Here is a 22,683-nt window from a genome sequence, read left to right as displayed (position 1 = left end):
GAACTAGTTTCTAATACTATCGAGTGACGGTGCACATTTCAAAGGGAGTTTCATTTACTAAAATCCTGCCAGTGACCAGCACGATGGACCCATTGCGGCGTAATCCCCTCCTGGAAGTGACCAAGTGCGAGATGTGCCCCAATTTGGTGCGCCACTTTCCCACCGGCTTGTGTGTCCGCTGCTTGACTCTCTGGGCCGGAAAGAAACAACTTGACGCATTGAGACTCACTGTGGACCAATCGAGGGCCATCCTTGTGGGCATGGCCCGCAGTTCGGATGCCCAGGATCAGGGCATCAGCCAAATGGATCCCGCGTTCCGACGCGTGATTGCGGAGATGCGGCTGCAGCGCCAGCAGAAAATGGAGCTGTTCCAGAAGATACGCCACCAGTTCCAGCACTCGGTGCTCACCGCTCCCTTCCACGACGCAAATCCCAAGTACGAGGTCCAGGAGGACTACTGGAATGTGCCGGATATCGTCGATCAGGACACCAGGTTGTTTCAGCACGAAGTCGATCTGCTTGGAGATATTCCACAAACGTCTTTCGAGATCCTGGACCAAAGGAACAATAAAACGCGAGAAAATAGAAAAAGAAAATTGTAGCTATTATCCACTTTTAATATAAAGGAAAGTACAAACATCTCTAGGAAATATACATTTCTAAAATAAATAAGCTAACACATTTTTTGTGCTATGTGATATAATAAAATATATAAATACCTTTTGGTAAATTTTAAACTTGTTTCTTAGTCTTCTTATTAAATTTTGAAACTGACTAGAAACTGACAGCTGCTTATTAGCTGTTGATAATAGGCCTTTACCGTTTTGACCAAAAGTCAATTGCTGGCCAGGGAATCGTGGAAAGGATTGAATCGGATGCCTTGTAATTGGCACTTTTAGCCGGCGTAATAAATTACCCAAAATCAGGGCAGCGACCAAGTCGAATCCAATTGAGCAAATGTGATTGCCAAGTCATCATTACCATCGTCCATCGCCCATCAGATATCAAGCTCCGACTGTCTCCGGGGGCTCATGGACATTTTGCTAATGAAAATGTTTATTCAAATTTACGTCAATGGATGTGTTTACACGAATGACCATCAATCTACATAAATAAACGCAAGTGCTGGGCGAAAGTATGTACATATATGCATATATGTGTTCGTGTGCCATGGAATGTCGCACAGTGTATTGTTCTTTGGCCGGCATTGTTCAACAATTTGTTTAATGAGAAAACTAATAAATCAAATGCGCCGTCCATTACAATCGAATTTATTCTGGGTAGTCCAGTACAAGGGATCTGCTTGGGCTATGGATCAATAGATCGATTTCTTTATTGATGGTGTTGTTTAGGGAACAGGCACGCATCAACTATACTTAACTTTCATATAAAATCAGTAATTATAGTCAGTAAACTAAACTTCTTATATTTCCAGCTGCATCCCTAGATATATTGAGTATATTATTATTATATGTATTATCTAATATTATTAGATACAAATTGGTTTATTATCACATATATATTTTAATATAGTAAGAGTTAATAGGCATTTCTTACGAGTATCTAGACAACCATTTAGGTGGCACTTGCTCATCCTGCATAGCCTCCTGGCCGAAATGATGTGGATTTGATGGCTTAAATACCAGATGGCCAGAGTCCAAGAGCCTGAGAATGTCGCCGCATCCTGCTAAGTGGCAGGACGAGAGGCCAGGACGGGGGACATTAGTCAAGTGCAACAGCTTTCAAATAAACATAAATTGAGGATGCTGCGCTGTGGCGGCACACGGAGTACGGAGCACGAGGCAATGGCCAAAAGGGGCAATGGAAAGTGGAAAAATGGGGGGGGAATCCCCGGGGCAGGACTTTGTAACTGGGAGCTCCTTTCAGCCGCCTGGTGTCGTAATTAAAGGCAGTCGCGCAATAACGAAGAGAAATGCCCGTTGCCAACGAGCGGAGGATGCGCTTCTAATTTATTTGTTTTCCTCACTTGACTTTTATTTACACGGGCATTGGCATGTGAGTGGCATGGTGGCATGGAGTGGAACGGCTGACTCTTGGCTGCTTCTCGGGCAGATTCGGTTGGCTTTCTGGGTGGCCCAGGAGAAGAGCTATTGCCACATCCTGCCGCCGTTTGTTACCTTTGTTTGTGAAAGTTCTCCGTGCGCCTTTTCGGGGCCAGGGCACAGTGCCAAATTGGCCTAATGGCGTTAATGCGAATACGAGTCGAGACTGAACCAACTAGCAAACTACCAACCAGCCAGCCAACCAGCCAACCAACCAACCAACCAACCAACCAGGCCCACATCAAAGGTCGTTTACACAGCTACAGACTTCGGTTTCAGTTTTCAACTTTGGATGCAAATGCACTTGAAAACTGGGTGCTGTTGCCAAGCCAGAGCTTTAGATACCCTAACCCACTCCCACATCAACATCCACATCAACATCCACATTCCATTCACAGTGCAATGCAAATCAAAGCACTTAAAAAGTTCAGCAATTTGGCAACAAATGCTAATGAATGTCGAGAACATTCCTGGGATGCATTTCGGATTTGCTTCATTTAAGTTTTAATTCCGCAGCCCTGGCATATTCATGAAATGCTGCAAGAAATTGGCTTATCGAAAAAGAAGAAAAACAAAGCAACTGAAGTTTGAGCTGTCACTGTCACAATCATTTTTTATCATTCGCCATTTGAAGCAATTCGCTTGATTATTTAAGTAAATCACCAGAAAAATGCCGCCCTTTTCCGCCTGCTCGATGTGCAACCGTAGAACTAGGAAGATGGTGAAGGATCCTGACACCTTAAAGCTCATCTACGTGTGTCCAGTACGAAAGCAACTGACTACTTACATAAGTGGAATATGTAAACTCTTAACTAATCTTGCAGGATTGCTATGTGAACCGGTTTCCGTACAGATATCTGCTAAGAGCAGCCCAAAAGATGGCTAACCAGCAGGAAACTGAGAGGAGGGAAGAGAAAGTGCCACCCATTCCGAAGGTCACACCTCCACTCATGCAAACGGTGATCATCAAGGATCGGAAGTACGTGGCCATCAGTGAGACGGCCGACGACGAGTGATTGGTCTTGGCCTGATTTTTCATTTTTATGAGGGAGCCACTGGTATCTAATTGAACTAGTTTCGCCGTCAGCTCATTTCCATTAAACGCAAGCCGCCCATAAAAAACCCAACGACTTTGGTAGACTCTTTAAAAGGCGGTTTTCTCCATAGAGGTTTAATATAAACTTGTTTAGTGCACTCTTGCCTTTAAATAAGTGCACTAGATTCGCACTTTAGCTGGGGGTGCACGAGCGTATTTAGTTCTAGTATTTAGTTTGTTTTGGCTGTTGCCACTTTTGTTGCACCGGATGTGCGTGATGTGGCGGTATTTGTTTACGTCCCATTTCCGCATCCGCTTTCAATGGAAATTGCTGCACTTGCACGTTGGCCACGCCCACTGCGTAACCCGATGCGATACCAAAACCGCCGCCCCTCTTTTCGCATGTGCGTGATTTTCGAACATTACGCGGGAGCCCATTAAACTTTTAATGGAATTTCCATAATCATGTTTAAAGTTCCGAAGGTTGCTGCCAAGTTGTGCATTATGGGTATTGATTTAAAGCCAAGGGGAATCAGTTTTCATGGCTATTTTCATACGCCAGTTGGCAGGCTCTTCAAAACTTATAGCGAAAGTATCTCTTCACAGCAAATAAACGATATCATGCATCTGTCGCGTGCTTCGAGTATTGGTGAAGCCCGCTTTTCGTACTCACGCCTAAATTAGCATATGAATGAAGCGTGTTAATCGAAGCCTCTAAACCAGCACGACATTAGTCGCGTTTCCATCGACCCACAGCAAGCACACACAGAGTCGCAATGTTGGGTGATCTAGTGGATTTTCTGGGCAAATCCCCACCCGATCCGGTGCGCCTGCCACTCCTGGCCAGCCACAGGCCCGTCCTGCTGATCTTGGCCATCTACGTGCTGTTCGTTAAGATAGTGGGGCCAAAGGTCATGCAGCATCGAAAGCCCTTCGATCTGCGCGGCCTGATAAAGGTCTACAACGTCATGCAGATCCTGTACAATGTTATCATGTCCTTTTTCGTGAGTGTTCCCTGAAATATCAACTATCACGAAGCGGATCGAATATGGATCTTCCAACTTACAGGCTGTCCACTTCATGCTCGGACCCGGGGACTTCAACTTCAAGTGCATCAAGAACCTGCCGCCGGATCATGAGTACAAGACCTGGGAGCGCTGGCTTACGTACTCGTACTTCTTCAACAAGCTGCTCGATCTGCTGGAAACGGTGTTCTTCGTGCTGCGCAAGAAGGATCGCCAGATATCCTTCCTGCACGTCTTCCATCACATGTACATGCTGTACTTCAGCTTCATGTACCTGTACTACTACGGCTACGGGGGACATGGCTTCTTCATGTGCTTCTTCAACGTCGTCGTGCACATCATGATGTACAGCTACTACTACCAGTCGTCGCTCGATCGCGACTCGAAGGGCGATCTGTGGTGGAAGAAGTACATCACCATCGTCCAGCTCATCCAGTTCGGCGTCGTCCTGGCGCACAGTATCTACACGCTAAAGCAACCGGACTGTCCATCCGCCCGCTTCTCGGCGACCTGTGCCGGCAGCATCTCCGTTGTGTTCATCATCCTGTTTAGTAACTTCTACTTTCATGCCTATATCCGGCCCAAGAAGAGCAAGCCAAAAACCATCTAAGCTAGAGCCAGTCAGCGAATGTGTTCTGCGAAGCATTTAGACCTCTTTAGATATTCCTATTATAATTTAAGAACTTAATAAAACACATAAGAATATATTTGAATTTAATATATAATTACTGGTATTTCACTGGTTTCACTAAAATTCGGTTATGATGCGTTGTTATTTCAGTTGATTTTTTCGAAAGTTTTGATTGTTTCTACATAAATATGAATAACCTTTGCATTATAAGTTCAGACTTGTGTAGAATTATATAAAGTTATTGCGTCAAAAACTGGACTACATTAGAAAGTGGACTATGAATGCATTATTTCAGCTTTCGTAACCAGGAGACAGTGGATAGCATTTCCGGCATTCAAAGCTTTAAAAATTTCTTTTCTTTTTTGTGACCCTCCTATATGGTCGCCGTAATAGGTGTTGCTTACGTGGGTATTTGTATAATAGAAACGCACACTTAAGTGTAGATTACTATTTCAGTCTTCGGTCGCAGTCCATTTCAATGATGTATGATATATCAGTCGCGGTTTCACCGACGCCGATAACACTTAGATATCCGACATGTTTGCCCATATACTGGACTTCCTGAACCGCACTCCGCCGGATCCTGTGCGTCTGCCCCTGACCAGCAGCCACTGGCCCGTGCTGACCATACTGGGAGTCTACCTGGTCCTCATAAAGATAGTGGGTCCGTTGTTTATGCAGAACCGAAAGCCGTACAATCTGGATAGAGCTATCAAGATCTACAACATCGTGCAAATAGCATACAATGGCATCTTGCTGATCTGTGTACGTAATGCACCCTTTTAAAAACTATATAATATTTATTATAATTATCTCTAAACTCTTAGGCTGTTTACTTCATGTTCGGCCCCGGAAACTATAGCTTCAGTTGCATGTCCAATCTGCCGCTGGATCATGAGTACAAGAACTGGGAGCGATGGCTCAGCTACACGTACTTCTTCAACAAGTTGATGGACCTGCTGGAGACCGTGTTCTTTATACTGAGAAAGAAGTATCGACAGATATCCTTCCTGCACGTTTTCCACCATGTGTACATGGTGTACATAGGCTTTTTGTACATGTACTACTATGGATACGGCGGCCATGGGTTCTTCCTGGTCACTTTCAACGTGGTTGTGCACACCATGATGTACACCTACTACTATCAGTCCTCCCTCAATCGCAACTCGGGTGGTGATCTCTGGTGGAAGAAGTACATCACAGTCGTGCAGCTCGTCCAGTTCGTTATAGTGTTCTCCCACTGCGTCTATATCCTGCGCCAAGATGACTGCCAAACGGCTAGATTGTCGGCCACTTGGGGCTCACTCATCTCCGTAGTATTTATAATTCTCTTCAGCAACTTCTACGTCCGCACCTACATTCTTCCCAAGAAAGCGAAGCCGCTGTTACGATGATCGAAACTATGTGAAAGTTCCTTAAATGAATAAATGTTACCTTTTAAAGGCTGCTTGTAAACAATAAGTTCGATTTCTATCATTTACACATAAGCTTCCTACACTTTCTTAAACTAGCTATACATTTGTAGACCAATGGGAGGTATTTGTGGGGTTCTGGAACTTTCTATCACTCGACTGCTAGAAGCTATTGAATATGCGTAATACCCTTTTAATTGGGTCACGCCAATATTATATAAACTTGAAACTCTTTTCTTTTGCAATGACAATAATGTCAAAAGGAGTCATTTTCTAAGCAATCACTCTGCTGATTGAATAAAATATGGAAAATCAAAACATAGTTGAACTGTTACTTAAGGTTAGTGCGATTGCAGTGCTTTGCGTATTCAAGTTGAAGGTTGATAGTGGGTTAAACATACCGGAAATTTGCACTAATGTAATTAGCAAATAGGTAAGAGTATAGTGGCCAGCGGGAAAGTAAGAAAGAACAGAAGGCAAACCTCGAGTCACTCGATAAGTTGTGCGCGAAAATGTTGGAGGTGTTCGACAAGCCCTTGGCCGATCCTGTCCAGCTGCCGCTGGCGGGCAGTCTGTGGTCCTCGGTGATCATCATCGCGGTGTATCTGCTGTTTGTGCTGAAGCTGGGCAGGCAGCTGATGGACAAGCATGAGGCCCTCCAGCTGCGCGGTGTCCTCAAGTTCTACAACATCGGACAGGTCCTGTTCAATACGTTGATTTTCGTGTGGGTACGTAGCTCGTAGGATATCAATATTTTTAAACCTTTTTAATGGATTTTTTGCGCACTATTTAGGGCTTTCACCTGTTGTTCGTGCAGAAGCCGTACAACCTGAGCTGCATGCAGGTCCTGCCGCAGGATCATGAGCTCAAGTCCACGGAAAGGACCCTGTCGTACTTGTACCATCTGAACAAGCTGCTCGACCTGATGGACACCATCTTCTTTGTGCTGCGCAAGAAACAGCGCCAGATCACGTTCCTCCATGTGTTCCATCACGTGTTCATGGTCATCACGTCGCACCTGCTGATCCGCTTCTATGGCTTCGGTGGTCACGTCTTCCTGATCTGCATGTTCAATGTGCTGGTGCACATGGTGATGTACGGCTACTACTACGCCTCGTCGCAGAGCCAGAATGTCCAGGAGAGCCTCTGGTGGAAGAAGTACCTCACCGTTGGCCAGCTGGTGCAGTTCCTCATGATGTTCCTGCACTGCATGTACACCGTTTTCCAGCCCAACTGCTCGGCGTCGCGGGGTGTCATCTACGTCATAAGTTCGGCCAGCGCCTTCATGTTTGTGATGTTTTCCAAGTTCTACATAAAGACCTACATTCGACCGAAGCAGGCCAAGTCCAAGGGCAAGGTCAACTGAATGCACCTGCTACACTGTGATTAAAAGCTAGTAATTCGAATGTACATCACTATGTCTATGCATAAGAGTGAGACGTTTTTTTTCAACTTTCATAAATTAGGTTCATAAAATTGGCAACTTTGGGCCTGTTCAAAAAGAATTCTTTTGTAATCAAGAAATATTTTTATTGTACTTGCATTGGTTTTTCCTAAATTAATTGTAATTATAAAGTGACACATCTAATGCTAACAAGTTTCTCTGAGTGTGCTCGTCGATTTGCATATGCGCCGTTTGAATAATAGATGAATTCAAATGCATCGACAGTTAATTCAAATGCAGTCGAGAAGGTCAAGGAGTTGGACTCCGTCCGGAATAAATCCCATTGGCCACATCTCGACTACTCGTACTCGGTGGGGGTATTCTTTGCACGTGATCTGCATGCTCCGCAGGATTTTGTGCCGAGCACGTCTCTGGTCATTCCATGCTGCTTTTAATTAGAATATTAGGAGCGAGCAGCCTGGCCAGCAGCACCGGCGATTTATGGCACCGGAAGGGTCACCCGTGGCCGACCGACCGAATTTGCATAGGAATCGCATGCGGCGAATCGGAGAATCAGAGTCAAAGTGCCAGCTGAATAATTGCGGCCATGCAGCAACATTAAAGCGAAGCCGCAGCCAAGTGCAGTGGTTCCTGCTTCTGGTCGCCACTTGGGCACTGGCTTTTCGGCTCCTTCGTCCTTAGTCCTTCGTCCTTGGCGTCCGCATTCGGAATGGGGTATCCAACTGGTCGAGCCACCGAGCGTGCTGAGTAATTGCCGTTTTAAATGACATTAAACGTGCATTGTGTAGTTCCCTCGGCAGTCACATGCCTACATACATTCCCCTTTCTCCATTCGATTTTTAGCTATTTTTATATCTACCCTTTGCATGGCAGTGCTGAGACGGCCATAAAAATAGTTTGCCGCTAAAAAAACGCATTTTTTCTAATTTATTTACCCCATAAAATGGGTAAAGTGTTTAAACAAAAGAGAGGCTACTGTGGTTAAAATACAAAATTATGTTGGGGTGCTTTCATAAGTAAGAACTCAATGTTTCGATGACTTCTTGCCTGGCTTTATGTAGGTGTGGAAATAAAATTGGCTGAAAATCACGGCAAAGAAGCCGGCCAGCAATCCGCATGCGTAGGTCAGGGGTCTGTTGACCTCGCAGTTGGGCTGCGTCAGTGTGATGGTACAGTGGAGCATGATTATCGCGAACTGGACCAGCTGGGCAATGGTGATGTACTTCTTCCACCAGAGACTGCGCTGCACCTCCTGGCTGATCGAAGATAGGTAATAGTAGGCGTACATGATCACGTGGACGGCGGTGTTTAGCAGGCACTGTGGAAACGCAACGCCACCGTAGCCGTGGAAAAAGTAGTACAGATATCCGAAAAATGCCATCACAAAGTGATGGAAGACGTGCAGAAAGGATATCTGTTTGTCCTTCTTGCGGAGCACAAAGAACACCGTTTCCACAAGGTCCACGAATTTGTTGAACATATACAAAATGCATATCAAACGCTCCCTATCCTTATGCTCGTGATCCATCGGCAGATTGACAATGCAGCTGATTTTGTAGGCTTTCAGGACAAACAGGAAGTGAGCTCCCTGAAAAGTAGCAGTTCCATCAGGTCCTGCCAAGGTCAGTCCCACTTCAAATACTTACTAAAACGAGTATTACGCCATTGTAGAGGATCTGGAATATGTTGTAGACCCTGATGACAGCAGTCAACTGGAAGGGCTTTCGCTTCTCCATGATTTTGGGGCCCACCTTGAGCACAAACAGCAGATAGCTACCCAACGTGACCATGGTGACCCAAGGATCGCCGAATACTGGCGCCTTTACAGGATCTGCCGGAGCGAGCATGGCGAATCCACTCGAGTTGTGCGATCGAAAGTGACTACTTCAAGTTGGAAATTGGGCTCTAGAGTCTAGAACTTATGTGGCGCAGAATGAACTGAATTTTTGGGAATTACATTATGCGACCACGTCACCATTTCAACTGAAATATACATAGGTCGTTGTTGAAGTTCCCATTGCGGAAATTTGGTGAACAAATTCTTGCTGGTAACTCTTGAGCTGTTACATTGTATGAAATGCAAGCAGTCTATCGTTTTTAATGTAATTTAGGCTTATTTTAAATCAGTCATACAAACCGGAACTGTACTGGAAAAAGTGTTCAGTGCTTGGCAAAACAAATTGTTACAATGGTTCTATAAACGTAGCATTTACATTCGTATGCCGCAGTGTGCATTTTAAATGGGAATTCAGGGAGCGTTGTATCCACACTTTGATTTTTAAGTACTGGACTTCGTGGATATGCTAAGTGACTCCAAGATATTAAAAGACTAGCGTGTAACTTGGTCACGGCTAGTACTGATATAGCTGCGGATGCGTTGGTTAGTGCAGCATTGCTGCTGAGTGCTCCAATGCAAGTTTATTAGTTTTTCGGTATCACAAAACACACACTCACATTCGAAGGATTTTCGCCTTCATTCGGATTTTAACGCGGGCTTTTGTTTGCCGGTCAATATGTAGTTGTGAACGTAGAAGTTGGCAAACATCAGGATGAAGGTCGTGGATATGAGTATGCCAAAATATAGCACAGGTCGCGAGGCATTGCAGTTGGGCTGCATCAGGGTGTAGCTGAAGTTCGCCAGCACCAGGACGAACTGCACCAGCTGGACGATGGTGATGTACTTCTTCCAGCGACTCGTCTGCACATCCTTGCGGACGGAGGACAGGTAGTAGTAGGAGTACATGATCACGTGGACCGCCACGTTGAGCAGGCACGATGGAAAGAGGATGCCGCCATAGCCGCTGTAGGTGATGTGCATGTAACCGCCGAAGGACATGACCAGGTGGTGGAAGACGTGCAGGAAGGATATCTGGCGATCCTTCTTACGCAGCACAAAGAACACCGTCTCCATTAGGTCCATGAACTTGTTGAAGAAGTACGCGTAGGTGAGCACTCTTTCCCTGCTCTTAAACTCGTGGTCCAGCGGCAGTCTGGTGATGCATCGCAGGTCGTACGCCTTCAGCACGAACAAGAAGTGAAGACCCTGGGAGCAAATGATGTGGTAAGTATAAAGCAAAGTCAATTCCAAACAATATTTTCATTTGTTAATATAAAAATCTAAGAAATTTACACACAACTAAGGTTGGCATAGCTGTGAGCTAGTTTATGTGAATGGTGTTTGTACGCAGTGCCTTCCGTACTGCCCCATGACCATCTGGCTTCTATTTACTTACGCATATCAGAACAACGCTGTTGTAGACGATCTGCATGATGTTGTATGCCCTGATGACGCCACGGAGGTCGTAGGGCTTTCGGTTCTCCATGAACTTCCGGCCCACCTTCAAGACGAACAGCAGATAGATCGAAACGATGGTGAGCGAGGGCCATGGACTGCCGATGAGTGGAAGGCGGACAGGATCTTCCGAGGTGATCAGGGTGCCATTGAGAAAATCAGCCATTTTGAAGGTAAGTCCAGAGTCGATCCGCTTCCACTCGAGGTAATGTTTCACTGGCAACTAATCAGGGTTCAGTCTTTTATGCTCAACCAAGTGCGCTGCGATTGAATTGGAAATTCGAGCAGTGCGCGCAGCATAAAGAAGAGCGGCATTAACATAAATTCTAATTTAGCAATAGTATATAAGACTACACTTGCTATATAGTATATGTGACTACACTTGCTATATAGTATATATGGCTACACTTGCTATACGGTACTCGCAGTATATACGTTTATTTGTGTTGATTATTATTTCTAACAATTTTGACGCCTGAAGCAGCTACATAAAAGGGGTTTTTTCACTCACCATGTCCAGTACATACCAAAACCTAGTTAAACTTTTATAATTTTTATATCAAAAGTTCAAGTTTCGCTGCACTTGAAAAGTGCAAATCGCCAGCATGGCAATAAAACATCGATTCTCCGCTTGTAATTGTTTTATACGCATTCTACGAGTATGCACGTTGTTCACGCCTCTGAGAATTCCAATTAAACAACTTTTGACATGGGGCATGGTGCATGTTGCATGGTACATGGTACATGGTGCACCATGGTGTAAATCTCTATAGCGGATATCTGGCAGTCGAAATATTCGATCCATATATTCTCGCTTGTTTTCCTTTTTCCTTTTCACTCTTCACTTTTGTATTTTTGCTTTTGCACGTGCCATGCAGCCGAAAAGCCATTTGTCGATGCGAAGTTGCAAGAAAATGGGGAATTTTCACCCATAAGCCAAGTCATTTTCCACTAACTATCCGTGCGCCAAGTAGAATTACTTCATATTAAGGTGCTGTGGCTATGGTGGAAATGAAAATAATGGCGTTGCTGCCGCTTATGCAAGTGTCTGGACTGGGATGGGTCACTATTTGTGGCGATTGGGGGTTGTGTTGTGCCACGAGGTGTGTGGTGTGTTGTGTGGCAAGCAGAGTGCCGGCCATCGCAAATTGAGTCATTTTTCATTCCGCACTGGATTACAGCGAAAGTGTGGCGGGGGCGAGTGCAGCGAGGCCTCGATGTGTCACAATTTCATGGCCATAATTGGGTCGCAGAAAGTGTCCTTTGATCGCTGAATAAGGCGGATTATGGCGCTTCGTTTTTCATTGTATTTTGGGTGGACAGGTGCATGGCCAGTGGTGTGGCAAAAGGCCGAAGACATAAAGCCACACCATTTATAATTCAAATGGTTCAACCTTTGTCTTTTCAAGTGTGTGGTATTTTACACGCCTGCCACATTTCGTTGGCCAAACTGCGAGAGACGCACAAATTGCGTCTCATTATGGCTGAGTTAATATTTCATGGGCAATTTACCGAGATTGAAACCGACACACCTCAAAAAACTGCGCGCATACGTGGCATACGCACTCGCGTGTAATTACGGTTGCCGATTTCCATTGGCACAGGACCTTCGGTTCGTCCCATCTTCATGCAATTTTAAACTCAATTAAAAGTTTTGCGCATTAGACATACACACTTGTGCCCGAAAGAGCTCCTGCAAATGTGATTAAGCCGGGCCCGAAAAACTAGGTTGCTGCGCTGAAAAGGGGGAGTGGGTGGTGAAGGGCACTCGCATTAGTTGTCATTAAAAATGTGAGCGATTCCATCTAAATGACTTGGCATATCCTGCATGTCAGGGCACAAATAGAGCTCGACGGCAGCTCTGCACTCCGCCAGCGGACAGGTGGATTCAATTGGAGGCAACAGCCCATTGACACACATTGATACGCTCCTTGGCTGCAACTCGCCAAAAAATTGGTAAGGGAAGGGAAGTTCCTAAGGGTTGCAGCTCTTAAATATGCGAGAAGGGGTTGCAATTAAAAGGTAAGCAAATATGGAGAATTTCTCATGCTTCTAGAAAATAATTCAACTAAGCTTCTTAAAACTCAGGATAACACTAAGGTAAATAAACACTAGAAGCATATTTAATTTTCCACACATTATATTGTATAATAAAAGTGTATGTTATTATCGCTGCAATAATAATTTAATTGTACACTTTTGCCCTGCTTCAGCCTGACCACAGGAAAATCCATTTGCTCAGTTTTTCCGTCGGCCTGAATTCGAAATGCGAAAACACCGGCGGTCGCCTGAATAATGAAGGCAAATCGGAAAGAGGCAAAACAGCAAAAAGTTAAATGCCTCTAATGACAGAAAATGAAGCAAATGACGAAAAATTGCGCAAAACAAAAGAGACAAATAATAATATGCGAAAATGGCCGCCTCGGACAAGTCCACCCACTAGACACCCACCAAACACCGACCACCGACCATCGCCCACTTGAGGCCACCACATCCACTTCCACGTCCACGTCCACGTCCACGTCCTCATCCTGGAGAGCTCGAAAGCGAGGAGAGCACGCACCAGCGAAGATAGGAAGGTGACCGTGGGGGCCAAGTGAATTACCAACAACGGGCGAATCAAGAAAAGCATGTGCGCGGCATAATTACGAAGCAATTAGACGAAATTATTATTGAGGTCAGCGGCGAGGGGGTTGTCGGGGAGTACAGGACACCAGGCCCCCAAGAACATATGGCCATAGTCAGTCCACCCACCCCCAAGTACACCACCCCCCTTGCTTCCCCCCTTCTTGAGGGGGCGTCGCACCAAAGGGATGCCTATGCCATTATCATTCACGCCGGGTGAAGGAATGGAACGGAAGTGGGACCTCTAAATGGGCACCACAAAGCGCAGACCAAAACAACACTCAGAACTACATGCTAGTTAAAGCGGCGAAAACCGGAAAAAATTAGGAAAACTACGAGAGGTCAAATAGGTTGGGAAAAACTGTCAACAAATGGTACAAAAAATCATTTGGGACATTTTGATGTTACACGTTTTAACTATTTAATAAAATGGCATGTACGATCCAGCCCATTTTATTTGTTTATTTTCTGAGAATGCCAAAGAAAATGCAATAAATAGGAAGCACAACAAAAAACTTTGTTTCCTTATATATATCTGACCTCCAAATTTGCTACTTGATTGCAAAACCTCGTCTGATTTTCGTAGCATTGGGTCTTGATAATGAAATACAGCTGGACAGCAACGTGGCAAAGAGAGCTATTAATAGAAAATATGCTTTACTTTTGACACGTGCCTTTTGGCATTTGGGTCACAAGTTCAGTTACAGAAACATTGAAGTTCAATTTTCCATAGTCGATGCAATCGCGTGTGCGAAGTTCAATGTTGTGCAGTCATTCAATGAAGCAGTCAAAACATGGCGCAAATGGCAATGACAAGCAGGTGAACAATGGAACTTATACCCAAAGGGGCGTGGCACGGCCTTAATTGTCGATTTGCAGCTGCTAAAGTCCTTGTTTGCATGTTAGCTGCTTATCAGTGGCACTCAAATCAGTTCAGTTATATTCAAATATTTGAAATTTATAAACATTCGTTTTGTTGTTATTATGTATACGGGGGAATGTAGTATAAGCATACATTTAAATGTGGATTAACAATTTTAGAAAAGAGCAGTAGAATTTGAATTTTACAGTTTCGCGCTTAAAAGTTATCGATTTCATCGATTGTTGAAACTGGTTTCCCTGATACTAAGCCGAAAAATACCGAACGGTTATGAAGCGATTTCGGTTTTTTTCCCCCTTGCTAACTGGTATTTTCAATCAGTCGAGCCGCGGTCACACTGAACGCTAAAATTAAAAATCGGAGTATAGGTGGTTTCGCTGCTGAAATTTCGGAAAAATAGTGTTCAATTGTGTAAAGTGCAATAACTATTGGATAGAACTTGCGTATGTGCATTGCGAAAAGTGTTTTTTTAGCCGCGAAATAAGCGAATAGAAATCCGAGTGTGTGCTGCGAAGACGAATTAAAGGGGAGACGGAGTAACAATGAGTGAGCGAGACGAAGCAGACCAGTGTGTACGCTAGCGGTGCTCTTCTAACCAAATAAAACAAAACAAAGGAGAGACAAAGGATAGAAACCCCGAAAAAGGCACACTCACACACACATACACATGCACTCGCCAGCAATAAGAAGAGCAGTGAGCAGACGGATAAACTAAAGCCAATGTAGTTAAATTAACAAACAATCGAAGGGTCCAAGGATATAGCCAGCCAATTTGAACCGATCGGTGGCACTCCAAATCAAAAGCGAAGTGAACGGAACGAGACACAGAGCGAAAAGTCGTCGCCAAATTGTGCATGTGCATGAGCCAGTGCCAGTGTGTGTATGCCAGTGTGAGTGCGTGTGCATATGGGGTTGGAAAACTGTGAAAACTCAAGCGCAAAAGTCTTTGGCTCTGATTAACTCGCGGAAAACTCATCATCGCTGGGCAGGTGACGCGAAGATGCCGAGCGCCTCGTTCACCTCGTCGCGCACCTACGTGCGCCGCTCCCGCCGGAAAGGAGCCAACCGGATAGCGATGCCCAACCGGCCGACGGGCAACATAATGGATCCCATGCTTCAACAGAATGTGGCCGCCGCCGGTGCGGGAGCCAGTGCATCCGGTTCCAACAGCAGTGCCGCTGGCAGTTCCGGTGCTGGTAGTGTTGGCAACAACAACGCCAGCAGTAGCGGGAGCAGTGGCGCCACATCCACCTCCGGATCTGCAGCGGCAGCAGCAGCAGCAGCTGCCGGAGCTACTGCAGCAGGAGCCTCCAGTTCTGCGGAGTACTTTGACAGCGGCCAAGGTGCTAGTGGCTCCAGTGGAGCGGCATCATCGGGCTTCTCTGGCAGCTTTTATAATGCCCTGCAAATGATGGACACCACTGAGAGCTCGGGCGCCGGCACCAGCCAGTCAACGCCACCGGCATTAGGAGCCTCCTCCTCCACCACCTCGAAGTCCACCTGCGCCACAGTCGGATCTAGTACGGCAAGCACGTCCGCTGCCGCAGCAGCTGCAGCCTCTGCTTCAGCCGGAAGTAGTCACCAGAGCCCGTACGACTTGCGCCGAAAGATCTCCGCCAGCAGCCACGACCAGTGGCCCACCAGCTCATCTTCCGCCGTGGCAGCAGCTGCCGCAATACTCGTAGGACCATCGAGCAGCTCCCCGCCGCTGGTTAATCCGGGTGCCTCGCCCTCCAGCTCCTCGTCGTCCTCCTCCTCCAGCTCGTCGTCTTCGTCCGCCTCGTCCTCGAGCTCCTCGTCCAACGTACAGGCGCCGTCGACCAGCGCCACCTTTCCGGTGAACAATGCACCCACCACTGGAGCCACGCTGGCGCAGCCACCCAATGTCCACAGCTCGGTGCCGCAACAGCATTGTGGTGCACTGCCGGTTGGCGCTGCCATCGAGGATAATAACTACATGCTGCCAGCGAGGAAAAGATCCCGACGCCTCTACACACAAGGCGGAGAAATGGGACCGACTGCTGGAGCCACTGGAGAAGCAGCCGGAGCTGGAACAGCAGCGTCCGGCGGTGCAGGTTGTGCGCCCACGGCGGCCCAGTACCTTCAGTATGAGCTGCCCGACGAGGTTCTGCTGGCCATCTTCTCATATCTGATGGAACAGGACCTATGCCGCCTGGCGCTCGTATGCAAGCGCTTCAACACCATTGCCAACGACACGGAGCTGTGGAAGCGACTCTATCAGTCTGTCTTTGAGTACGACCTGCCACTCTTCAACCCGGAGCTGTGCAAGTTCGTATTTGAGAAACCCGAGGAGTCGGAGTACGCCAATCCGTGGAAAGAGAGCTTCCACCAGCTGTACCGAGGCGTGCATGTGCGTCCCGGTTACCAGGAGCGTCGCAGCTCCGGCCGCAGCATTGTCTTCTTCAACACCATTCAGGCAGCTCTGGATTACCCAGAAGAGCGAGCGGCAGCTGGAGTTTTTGTGCCAGCCGGTGCAGGAGCCGGCAATGTGGTATCCGCCGGACTGTCCAACACAAGTGCGTCAGCGGGTGTTGGTGGTGCCAGCGTCAATGCACTGGTCAACATCTATGAGGAGCAAGTGGCCCCGACCGAGCATCCCGGACCACTGATATTCCTTCATGCTGGTCATTACAAGGGGGAATATCTGTTCATCGATTCGGACGTGGCACTTGTTGGGGCAGCGCCTGGCAACGTAGCGGAATCAGTGATCCTGGAGCGGGAGGCCGGTTCCACTGTGATGTTTGTAGAGGGCGCCAAGTACGCCTACGTGGGTTACCTCACACTCAAGTTTTCGCCCGAGGTCACATCAACAGTGTCGCATCACAAGCACTACTGCCTGGACATCGGCGAGAACTGCTCCCCAACTGTGGACAATTGCATCATTCGCTCTACCTCGGTGGTGGGCGCTGCCGTCTGTGTGGGCGGGGTCAACGCCAATCCCGTCATTCGAAACTGCGATATCAGCGACTGCGAGAATGTTGGTCTCTACGTCACTGACTACGCCCAGGGAACATACGAGCACAACGAGATCAGCCGGAACGCACTGGCGGGCATTTGGGTTAAGAACTTCGCCAGTCCGATTATGCGGGAGAACCACATACACCACGGTCGGGATGTGGGCATCTTTACCTTCGAAAATGGAATGGTAAATTGAACCTTATTATATTATATATTAAGTTTATTATATTAACGTGATATCCTTTTTAGGGCTACTTTGAGAAGAATGATATCCACAACAATCGCATAGCTGGCTTCGAGGTTAAGGCCGGAGCTAATCCTACAGTGGTCAAGTGTGAAATCCATCACGGCCAGACGGGCGGCATTTATGTGCACGAGAACGGACTTGGTCAGTTCATAGAGAACCGCATTCATTCGAATAACTTTGCAGGTAAGACTACAAGACCAGGGCTAAGTAAGGAATTGTTTCTAACCCACGTTTTTTGTTGTAAAGGTGTCTGGATAACCTCCAACAGCAATCCAACCATCCGCAAGAACGAGATCTACAACGGTCACCAGGGAGGAGTGTACATTTTTGGCGAGGGTCGGGGTCTGATCGAACACAATAACATTTACGGAAATGCTCTGGCAGGGATTCAGATTCGCACCAATAGCGATCCCATAGTACGGCACAACAAGATCCACCATGGCCAACACGGCGGCATCTATGTGCATGAGAAGGGCCAAGGGCTGATAGAGGAGAACGAGGTGTACTCCAACACACTGGCGGGCGTGTGGATCACCACTGGTAGCACTCCGGTATTGCGACGCAATCGAATACATTCGGGAAAGCAGGTGGGAGTGTACTTTTACGACAACGGGCATGGAAAATTGGAGGACAACGACATATTCAACCACCTGTACTCGGGAGTGCAAATCCGTACGGGCAGCAATCCTGTAATACGAGGCAACAAGATCTGGGGCGGACAAAATGGTGGAGTACTAGTGTACAATGGTGGTCTGGGATTGTTGGAGCAGAATGAGATATTCGACAACGCCATGGCCGGTGTTTGGATTAAAACGGACTCCAACCCCACGCTAAAGCGCAACAAAATCTATGACGGTCGTGATGGCGGCATCTGCATCTTCAACGGCGGCAAGGGCATTCTTGAGGAGAACGATATATTCCGCAACACGCAGGCCGGTGTACTGATCTCGACGCAATCGCACCCAATCCTTCGACGGAATCGCATTTACGATGGCCAAGCAGCGGGCGTGGAGATAACCAATAATGCCACCGCCACGCTTGAGCACAATCAGATATTCAAGAACAAGTTCGGTGGGCTGTGCCTTGCCAGTGGCGTTCAGCCCATAACGCGGGGCAACAACATCTTCAACAACGAAGACGAGGTGGAGAAGGCCGTATCCAGCGGGCAGTGCCTGTACAAGATTAGCAGCTATACCTCCTTTCCCATGCACGACTTCTACCGCTGCCAGACCTGCAACACAACCGACCGCAACGCCATATGCGTCAATTGCATAAAGAATTGTCATGCTGGTCATGACGTCGAGTTTATACGACACGATCGGTAAGTGCGCAGCGAAGACCTAATGCATTCTATCTTACATGTAGATGAAAACCTATTGGTTTTTGTACTTAAAGAGTAGAAAAGTTACTTAATTGATTTAAATGTGTATTTTGCAGCTTCTTTTGCGACTGCGGTGCTGGCACCCTGTCCAACCAGTGTCAACTGCAGGGCGAACCCACTCAGGACACGGACACGCTCTACGACTCGGCCGCCCCCATGGAATCACACACACTGATGGTCAACTAGAGTATCCACATCGGCAGCTAAACCATGGTTCTATCTATAGCTATATCTTAAGTCGTTAAGGCCAAGCTCTCAAATCTCTCGCACATCTCACGCGTTGCTGTAAATATTCGAAAGAAATCAACAAAACAAACTATACACGATACAATTAATTGTATGTAAATAATAACTAATTATTCTTGCGTTCAAAATTTTACTCAATGTGCAATTTAGTTTAACAAGAACTCACACGCAAAGTTTTCACTTCTTAACTGACGCATGATACGGATAGATCAATGCAAAAATCACTGAAACTTTTCCCATTTATGTCACAACGAATGAACAACTGAAAGGAGCAACACCTTTAATACACAATGCATTTGTTTGTACGTCGAAATGTAAACGAAGGAGGCGCAAAACGAGCCCTCTTGAGCCCAGTGAAGAACAATTTTGTAATGTAGATTAGTAGAGATTTTAAAATTACATCAATTAACATAAACTACGTGTAAGCATAAGATATTAATAAGCGATATACACATACACAAGGCGAACGAGTATGCCCCTGACTAACACTAACAATTCGAAGAAAGCAATTCTAAGTATTAACAACAAACTAGATTAGCGGCAGCCAATGCTTCAGCAAACTAACCTATGAATATACGAGTATAGTAAACACATAACATAATTACATATAAACGAAATACAGCACACTATATATATTCATGAGAATTCTACGGAAACAGCACACGGACAAGATACAAAAATCAAAAGCCTTTACCAAGCGTAAAATACCAAGCAATATTTCATGTCTAAATGTTGTAGAACAAATTTGTAGCTCAAAACTTAAACGAGAAATAGAAACAAGCCATGTGTCATTTTAGTCCAGTAAGTTTGATGAACAGTTTAGTATTTAGTTCGTCTTCGGGCCGAGTATTCGAATTATGCGAATCATTTTTTTAATTTAAGTCTGTAGCTTAGGCGTAAGTGAACGCAAAACCCATAACTATTGCATAGATGACATTATCCGATAACTGCGTGTGAATTAAGTATTTTGTTTTTATTGCCTTACATTTTATTTATATTTGTTTGCCGTTTGCCCGTGTTTTCCCCCAACGGTTCACATTCGTAGGCCATTACTCGCTGTACGGATCAAATAACCACATAAATACTGCATACTGCATACTATATTCTATATTCAACTATATGAAATATACGAACATCCGATTGTATTGTTTTACTAACAAAAATTTAAGTGCGTCCTCGACGTGCGACTATACTATGTAGAGATTGATTTTAATGTGTTACCTATGCAAGCTAATAACGTCGCCCTTGACTTGGACAAACAACTAAATATACATACTTATATATACACAAGGTATAAGCTAATATTTGAAATTTGACAAAAAAACAAAAAAAAGAAAAACAAGCGGTTCAGATTGGTCTTTAATTTGGAATTTCGAAGTATGAGCTTTCAACAGAGCTTTCTTTTAATTCGTACAGGAACACGGGTCTTCCTTGGCCAGCTCCTTCTCCTTGAATCGCATCAGCGTCAGGATGTGGGCATGATTGGCTGCCTTGGCGTAGTCGATGGGCGACATGCCCAGCTCATCCTTGATGTAGGGATTCTCGTAGTGCGGCAGCAGATATTCGACCACCTCGTGGTTGCCCAACTGGCAGGCGTAGTGCAGCGCGGTTCGTCCTGTCCGATCGGCCAGCGTGAGATTGGCGCCGGCCAGCCGAAATGACTCCAATCGCTTGATCTTACCCCGCTCGGTAAGGGCACGCAGTAGCTCCGCCTGGACCAGCGGCTGATCGTTGAGCTTGGCATCGTTCTTGAGCAGCGCCTTAATTATGTCATGGTTGTCCGTGTCGATGGCCTCGTGCAATGGCGTGCGGTTGAATCGATCGTGGACATTTACCGGACAACCGGCGGAGATCAGGAAGCAGACGCAATTCAGTTTGCCCAGGAAGCAGGCCAAGTGCATGGCGGAGCGTCCATCGCAGTTGGTGTCGCACAGATTGGCGCCGTACTGCTTGAGATCGCCCAACTTGTGGACATCACCTTCGGTGACTGCGGCCGCCACCAAAGCGGGATAGAATGTGGAGCACATCTGCTGCCGCTCCATCGCCGTCGACATGTGCAATGTGCGGGCCACGCCCTCGATCAGATCGATGTCGTTGATCTTGGCCACCTTATTGGTGGTCAGCTCGCCGCGCAGACTCAGCAGCATCACCTTCTTCTTGTTGGCAACGTCCCACTCCGGCTTGGACAGCACATAGGCCAGCTTGGTAAAGGCGGCCTCCTGAGTCATATCGTAGCCGGGAATCACGCCCACGTCGAGCAGCCCCTGACCCGTCTCGTAAATGTTGGCCACCATGCCCGCCGAGCACTGCGTGGTGTTGACGATAATAACGCCTCTGTGAACCGCCTCCCTCAGTTCGTCCAGCAAGTCCTCACGATTCACCGGAAAGTTGCCGGCTCCATAGGTCTGCAGAACCACACCTTTTGTTGGATCCTTCAGTATGGCCCGTACCACACTAACACTTATTCCCGGGTAAATCCGCAGCAGAGCCACATTCTTTTCCAGTTCCGAATGAAGCGAAAATGGCTTAATATTGCAGGGCCGGAAGATTTGGCGGCTGTTGATCTCGATGTTGACATTCGCCCGACCCAATGGTGCCAGATTGGGAGAGTCCAGTGCATGGAAGGAGTCCGAGCTGAGCTTCGTGGAGCGACAGCCACGCAGAATCTTGTTGCCAAAGAAGACCAGCACCTCGGGAATACTGTAGTTGCCTGCTATCAGAAGTGCGCCCAAGAAGTTCTCACGACCATCGCTGCGAGCCTCAAAGATCGGAATCTGTGCCCCAGTAAATACCACGGGCTTGTTCAGGCTCTCCAGCATGAAGGCTAGTGCCGAGGCGGAGTAGGCCAAGGTATCAGTTCCATGGAGGATCACAAAGCCGTCGTAGGAATCGTATGTTCTCTGCGTAGAAAATGTAGTAGCTAGTTTGGATCAAGCTAATGTTCTCCCATTTTCAAACTTACTCCCACTTCGTTGGCAATGCGCTTCCAGTCGCAGAAGCCCATGCAGCTGGAGTCCACCAGTGGGCAGAACTCAATCAAATCGTAAAGGACTCTATACGGAGCACCAGACACAGCGGGTAACACCATCATGCCACAGTCATCCATCTTGGTTTTGTAATGCCTGTCGTGGCAGCTGGGAAACTCCTGAAGCTGCTGACCCAGCACCATGGGCACGGTGTGCAGTACTAATGGGAAACGGGTGATTGGTACAAAGACTAGAGTCATCGATATACCCACCTCCGGACTCGTTGCGGATCATTCCGATGGTTCCACCCACGTAGATGACATGGACGCGAGCCTCCTTCTTCAAGCAACCGCACTTCCCCGCTGGCATTTTGGGCTATTTCAAAATTTTGTGTGTTGTCCAAAACTAAACTAACGCGCAGTTCCAAAGGCTCAGAGTGACAGTAAGATCCATGAGCCCTTTGTTTTGTTGCTTAATTCAAGGTATATTTTTAAA

General features: G+C 46.6%; 9 protein-coding genes across 9 annotated transcripts; 6 read left to right on the top strand and 3 right to left on the bottom strand.

Annotated features, from left to right (window-relative positions):
• The first annotated feature begins 9 nt into the window (after nucleotides 1-9).
• On the top strand, nucleotides 10-654 carry LOC122621603. Its single transcript, XM_043799520.1, has one exon. The coding sequence runs from the start codon at nucleotides 84-86 to the stop codon at nucleotides 600-602; it is 519 nt and encodes a 172-aa protein (XP_043655455.1). The 5' UTR covers nucleotides 10-83; the 3' UTR covers nucleotides 603-654.
• A 2,011-nt stretch (nucleotides 655-2,665) lies between these two features.
• LOC122621652 lies at nucleotides 2,666-3,190 on the top strand. Its single transcript, XM_043799591.1, has 2 exons — nucleotides 2,666-2,826; nucleotides 2,888-3,190. Exons 1-2 carry the CDS (start codon nucleotides 2,734-2,736, stop codon nucleotides 3,077-3,079), a joined length of 285 nt encoding a protein of 94 aa, XP_043655526.1. The 5' UTR covers nucleotides 2,666-2,733; the 3' UTR covers nucleotides 3,080-3,190.
• Nucleotides 3,191-3,818: 628 nt separating this feature from the next.
• Nucleotides 3,819-4,849, top strand: LOC122619180 (elongation of very long chain fatty acids protein F). Its single transcript, XM_043795938.1, has 2 exons — nucleotides 3,819-4,103; nucleotides 4,168-4,849. The coding sequence occupies exons 1-2, from the start codon at nucleotides 3,876-3,878 to the stop codon at nucleotides 4,732-4,734; spliced, it is 795 nt and encodes a 264-aa protein (XP_043651873.1). The 5' UTR covers nucleotides 3,819-3,875; the 3' UTR covers nucleotides 4,735-4,849.
• A 390-nt stretch (nucleotides 4,850-5,239) lies between these two features.
• LOC122619179 (elongation of very long chain fatty acids protein F) lies at nucleotides 5,240-6,216 on the top strand. Its single transcript, XM_043795937.1, has 2 exons — nucleotides 5,240-5,520; nucleotides 5,583-6,216. Exons 1-2 carry the CDS (start codon nucleotides 5,293-5,295, stop codon nucleotides 6,147-6,149), a joined length of 795 nt encoding a protein of 264 aa, XP_043651872.1. The 5' UTR covers nucleotides 5,240-5,292; the 3' UTR covers nucleotides 6,150-6,216.
• Nucleotides 6,217-6,545: 329 nt separating this feature from the next.
• Nucleotides 6,546-7,672, top strand: LOC122619182 (elongation of very long chain fatty acids protein F). The gene is made up of 2 exons (XM_043795939.1): nucleotides 6,546-6,895; nucleotides 6,961-7,672. Exons 1-2 carry the CDS (start codon nucleotides 6,680-6,682, stop codon nucleotides 7,531-7,533), a joined length of 789 nt encoding a protein of 262 aa, XP_043651874.1. The 5' UTR covers nucleotides 6,546-6,679; the 3' UTR covers nucleotides 7,534-7,672.
• Nucleotides 7,673-8,596: 924 nt separating this feature from the next.
• On the bottom strand, nucleotides 8,597-9,419 carry LOC122618945 (elongation of very long chain fatty acids protein F). Its single transcript, XM_043795539.1, has 2 exons — nucleotides 9,219-9,419; nucleotides 8,597-9,160 (listed from the first exon to the last, which is right to left on the bottom strand). Exons 1-2 carry the CDS (start codon nucleotides 9,417-9,419, stop codon nucleotides 8,597-8,599), a joined length of 765 nt encoding a protein of 254 aa, XP_043651474.1.
• A 570-nt stretch (nucleotides 9,420-9,989) lies between these two features.
• LOC122621460 (elongation of very long chain fatty acids protein F) lies at nucleotides 9,990-11,051 on the bottom strand. Its single transcript, XM_043799317.1, has 2 exons — nucleotides 10,806-11,051; nucleotides 9,990-10,615 (listed from the first exon to the last, which is right to left on the bottom strand). Exons 1-2 carry the CDS (start codon nucleotides 11,028-11,030, stop codon nucleotides 10,046-10,048), a joined length of 795 nt encoding a protein of 264 aa, XP_043655252.1. The 5' UTR covers nucleotides 11,031-11,051; the 3' UTR covers nucleotides 9,990-10,045.
• A 3,626-nt stretch (nucleotides 11,052-14,677) lies between these two features.
• LOC122622309 (F-box only protein 11) lies at nucleotides 14,678-19,866 on the top strand. Its single transcript, XM_043800683.1, has 4 exons — nucleotides 14,678-17,535; nucleotides 17,598-17,778; nucleotides 17,842-18,916; nucleotides 19,033-19,866. Exons 1-4 carry the CDS (start codon nucleotides 15,370-15,372, stop codon nucleotides 19,160-19,162), a joined length of 3,552 nt encoding a protein of 1,183 aa, XP_043656618.1. The 5' UTR covers nucleotides 14,678-15,369; the 3' UTR covers nucleotides 19,163-19,866.
• A 697-nt stretch (nucleotides 19,867-20,563) lies between these two features.
• LOC122622311 (L-asparaginase) lies at nucleotides 20,564-22,640 on the bottom strand. Its single transcript, XM_043800685.1, has 3 exons — nucleotides 22,461-22,640; nucleotides 22,185-22,408; nucleotides 20,564-22,122 (listed from the first exon to the last, which is right to left on the bottom strand). Exons 1-3 carry the CDS (start codon nucleotides 22,555-22,557, stop codon nucleotides 20,626-20,628), a joined length of 1,818 nt encoding a protein of 605 aa, XP_043656620.1. The 5' UTR covers nucleotides 22,558-22,640; the 3' UTR covers nucleotides 20,564-20,625.
• Nucleotides 22,641-22,683: the final 43 nt, after the last annotated feature.

Source organism: Drosophila teissieri, chromosome 3R (genome assembly GCF_016746235.2).
Source record: "Drosophila teissieri strain GT53w chromosome 3R, Prin_Dtei_1.1, whole genome shotgun sequence".
Taxonomy (NCBI): Eukaryota; Metazoa; Arthropoda; class Insecta; order Diptera; family Drosophilidae; genus Drosophila; species Drosophila teissieri.
The sequence above is the reverse complement of the archived record's forward strand: the minus strand, read 5'-3'. Positions and strand labels throughout refer to the sequence as shown.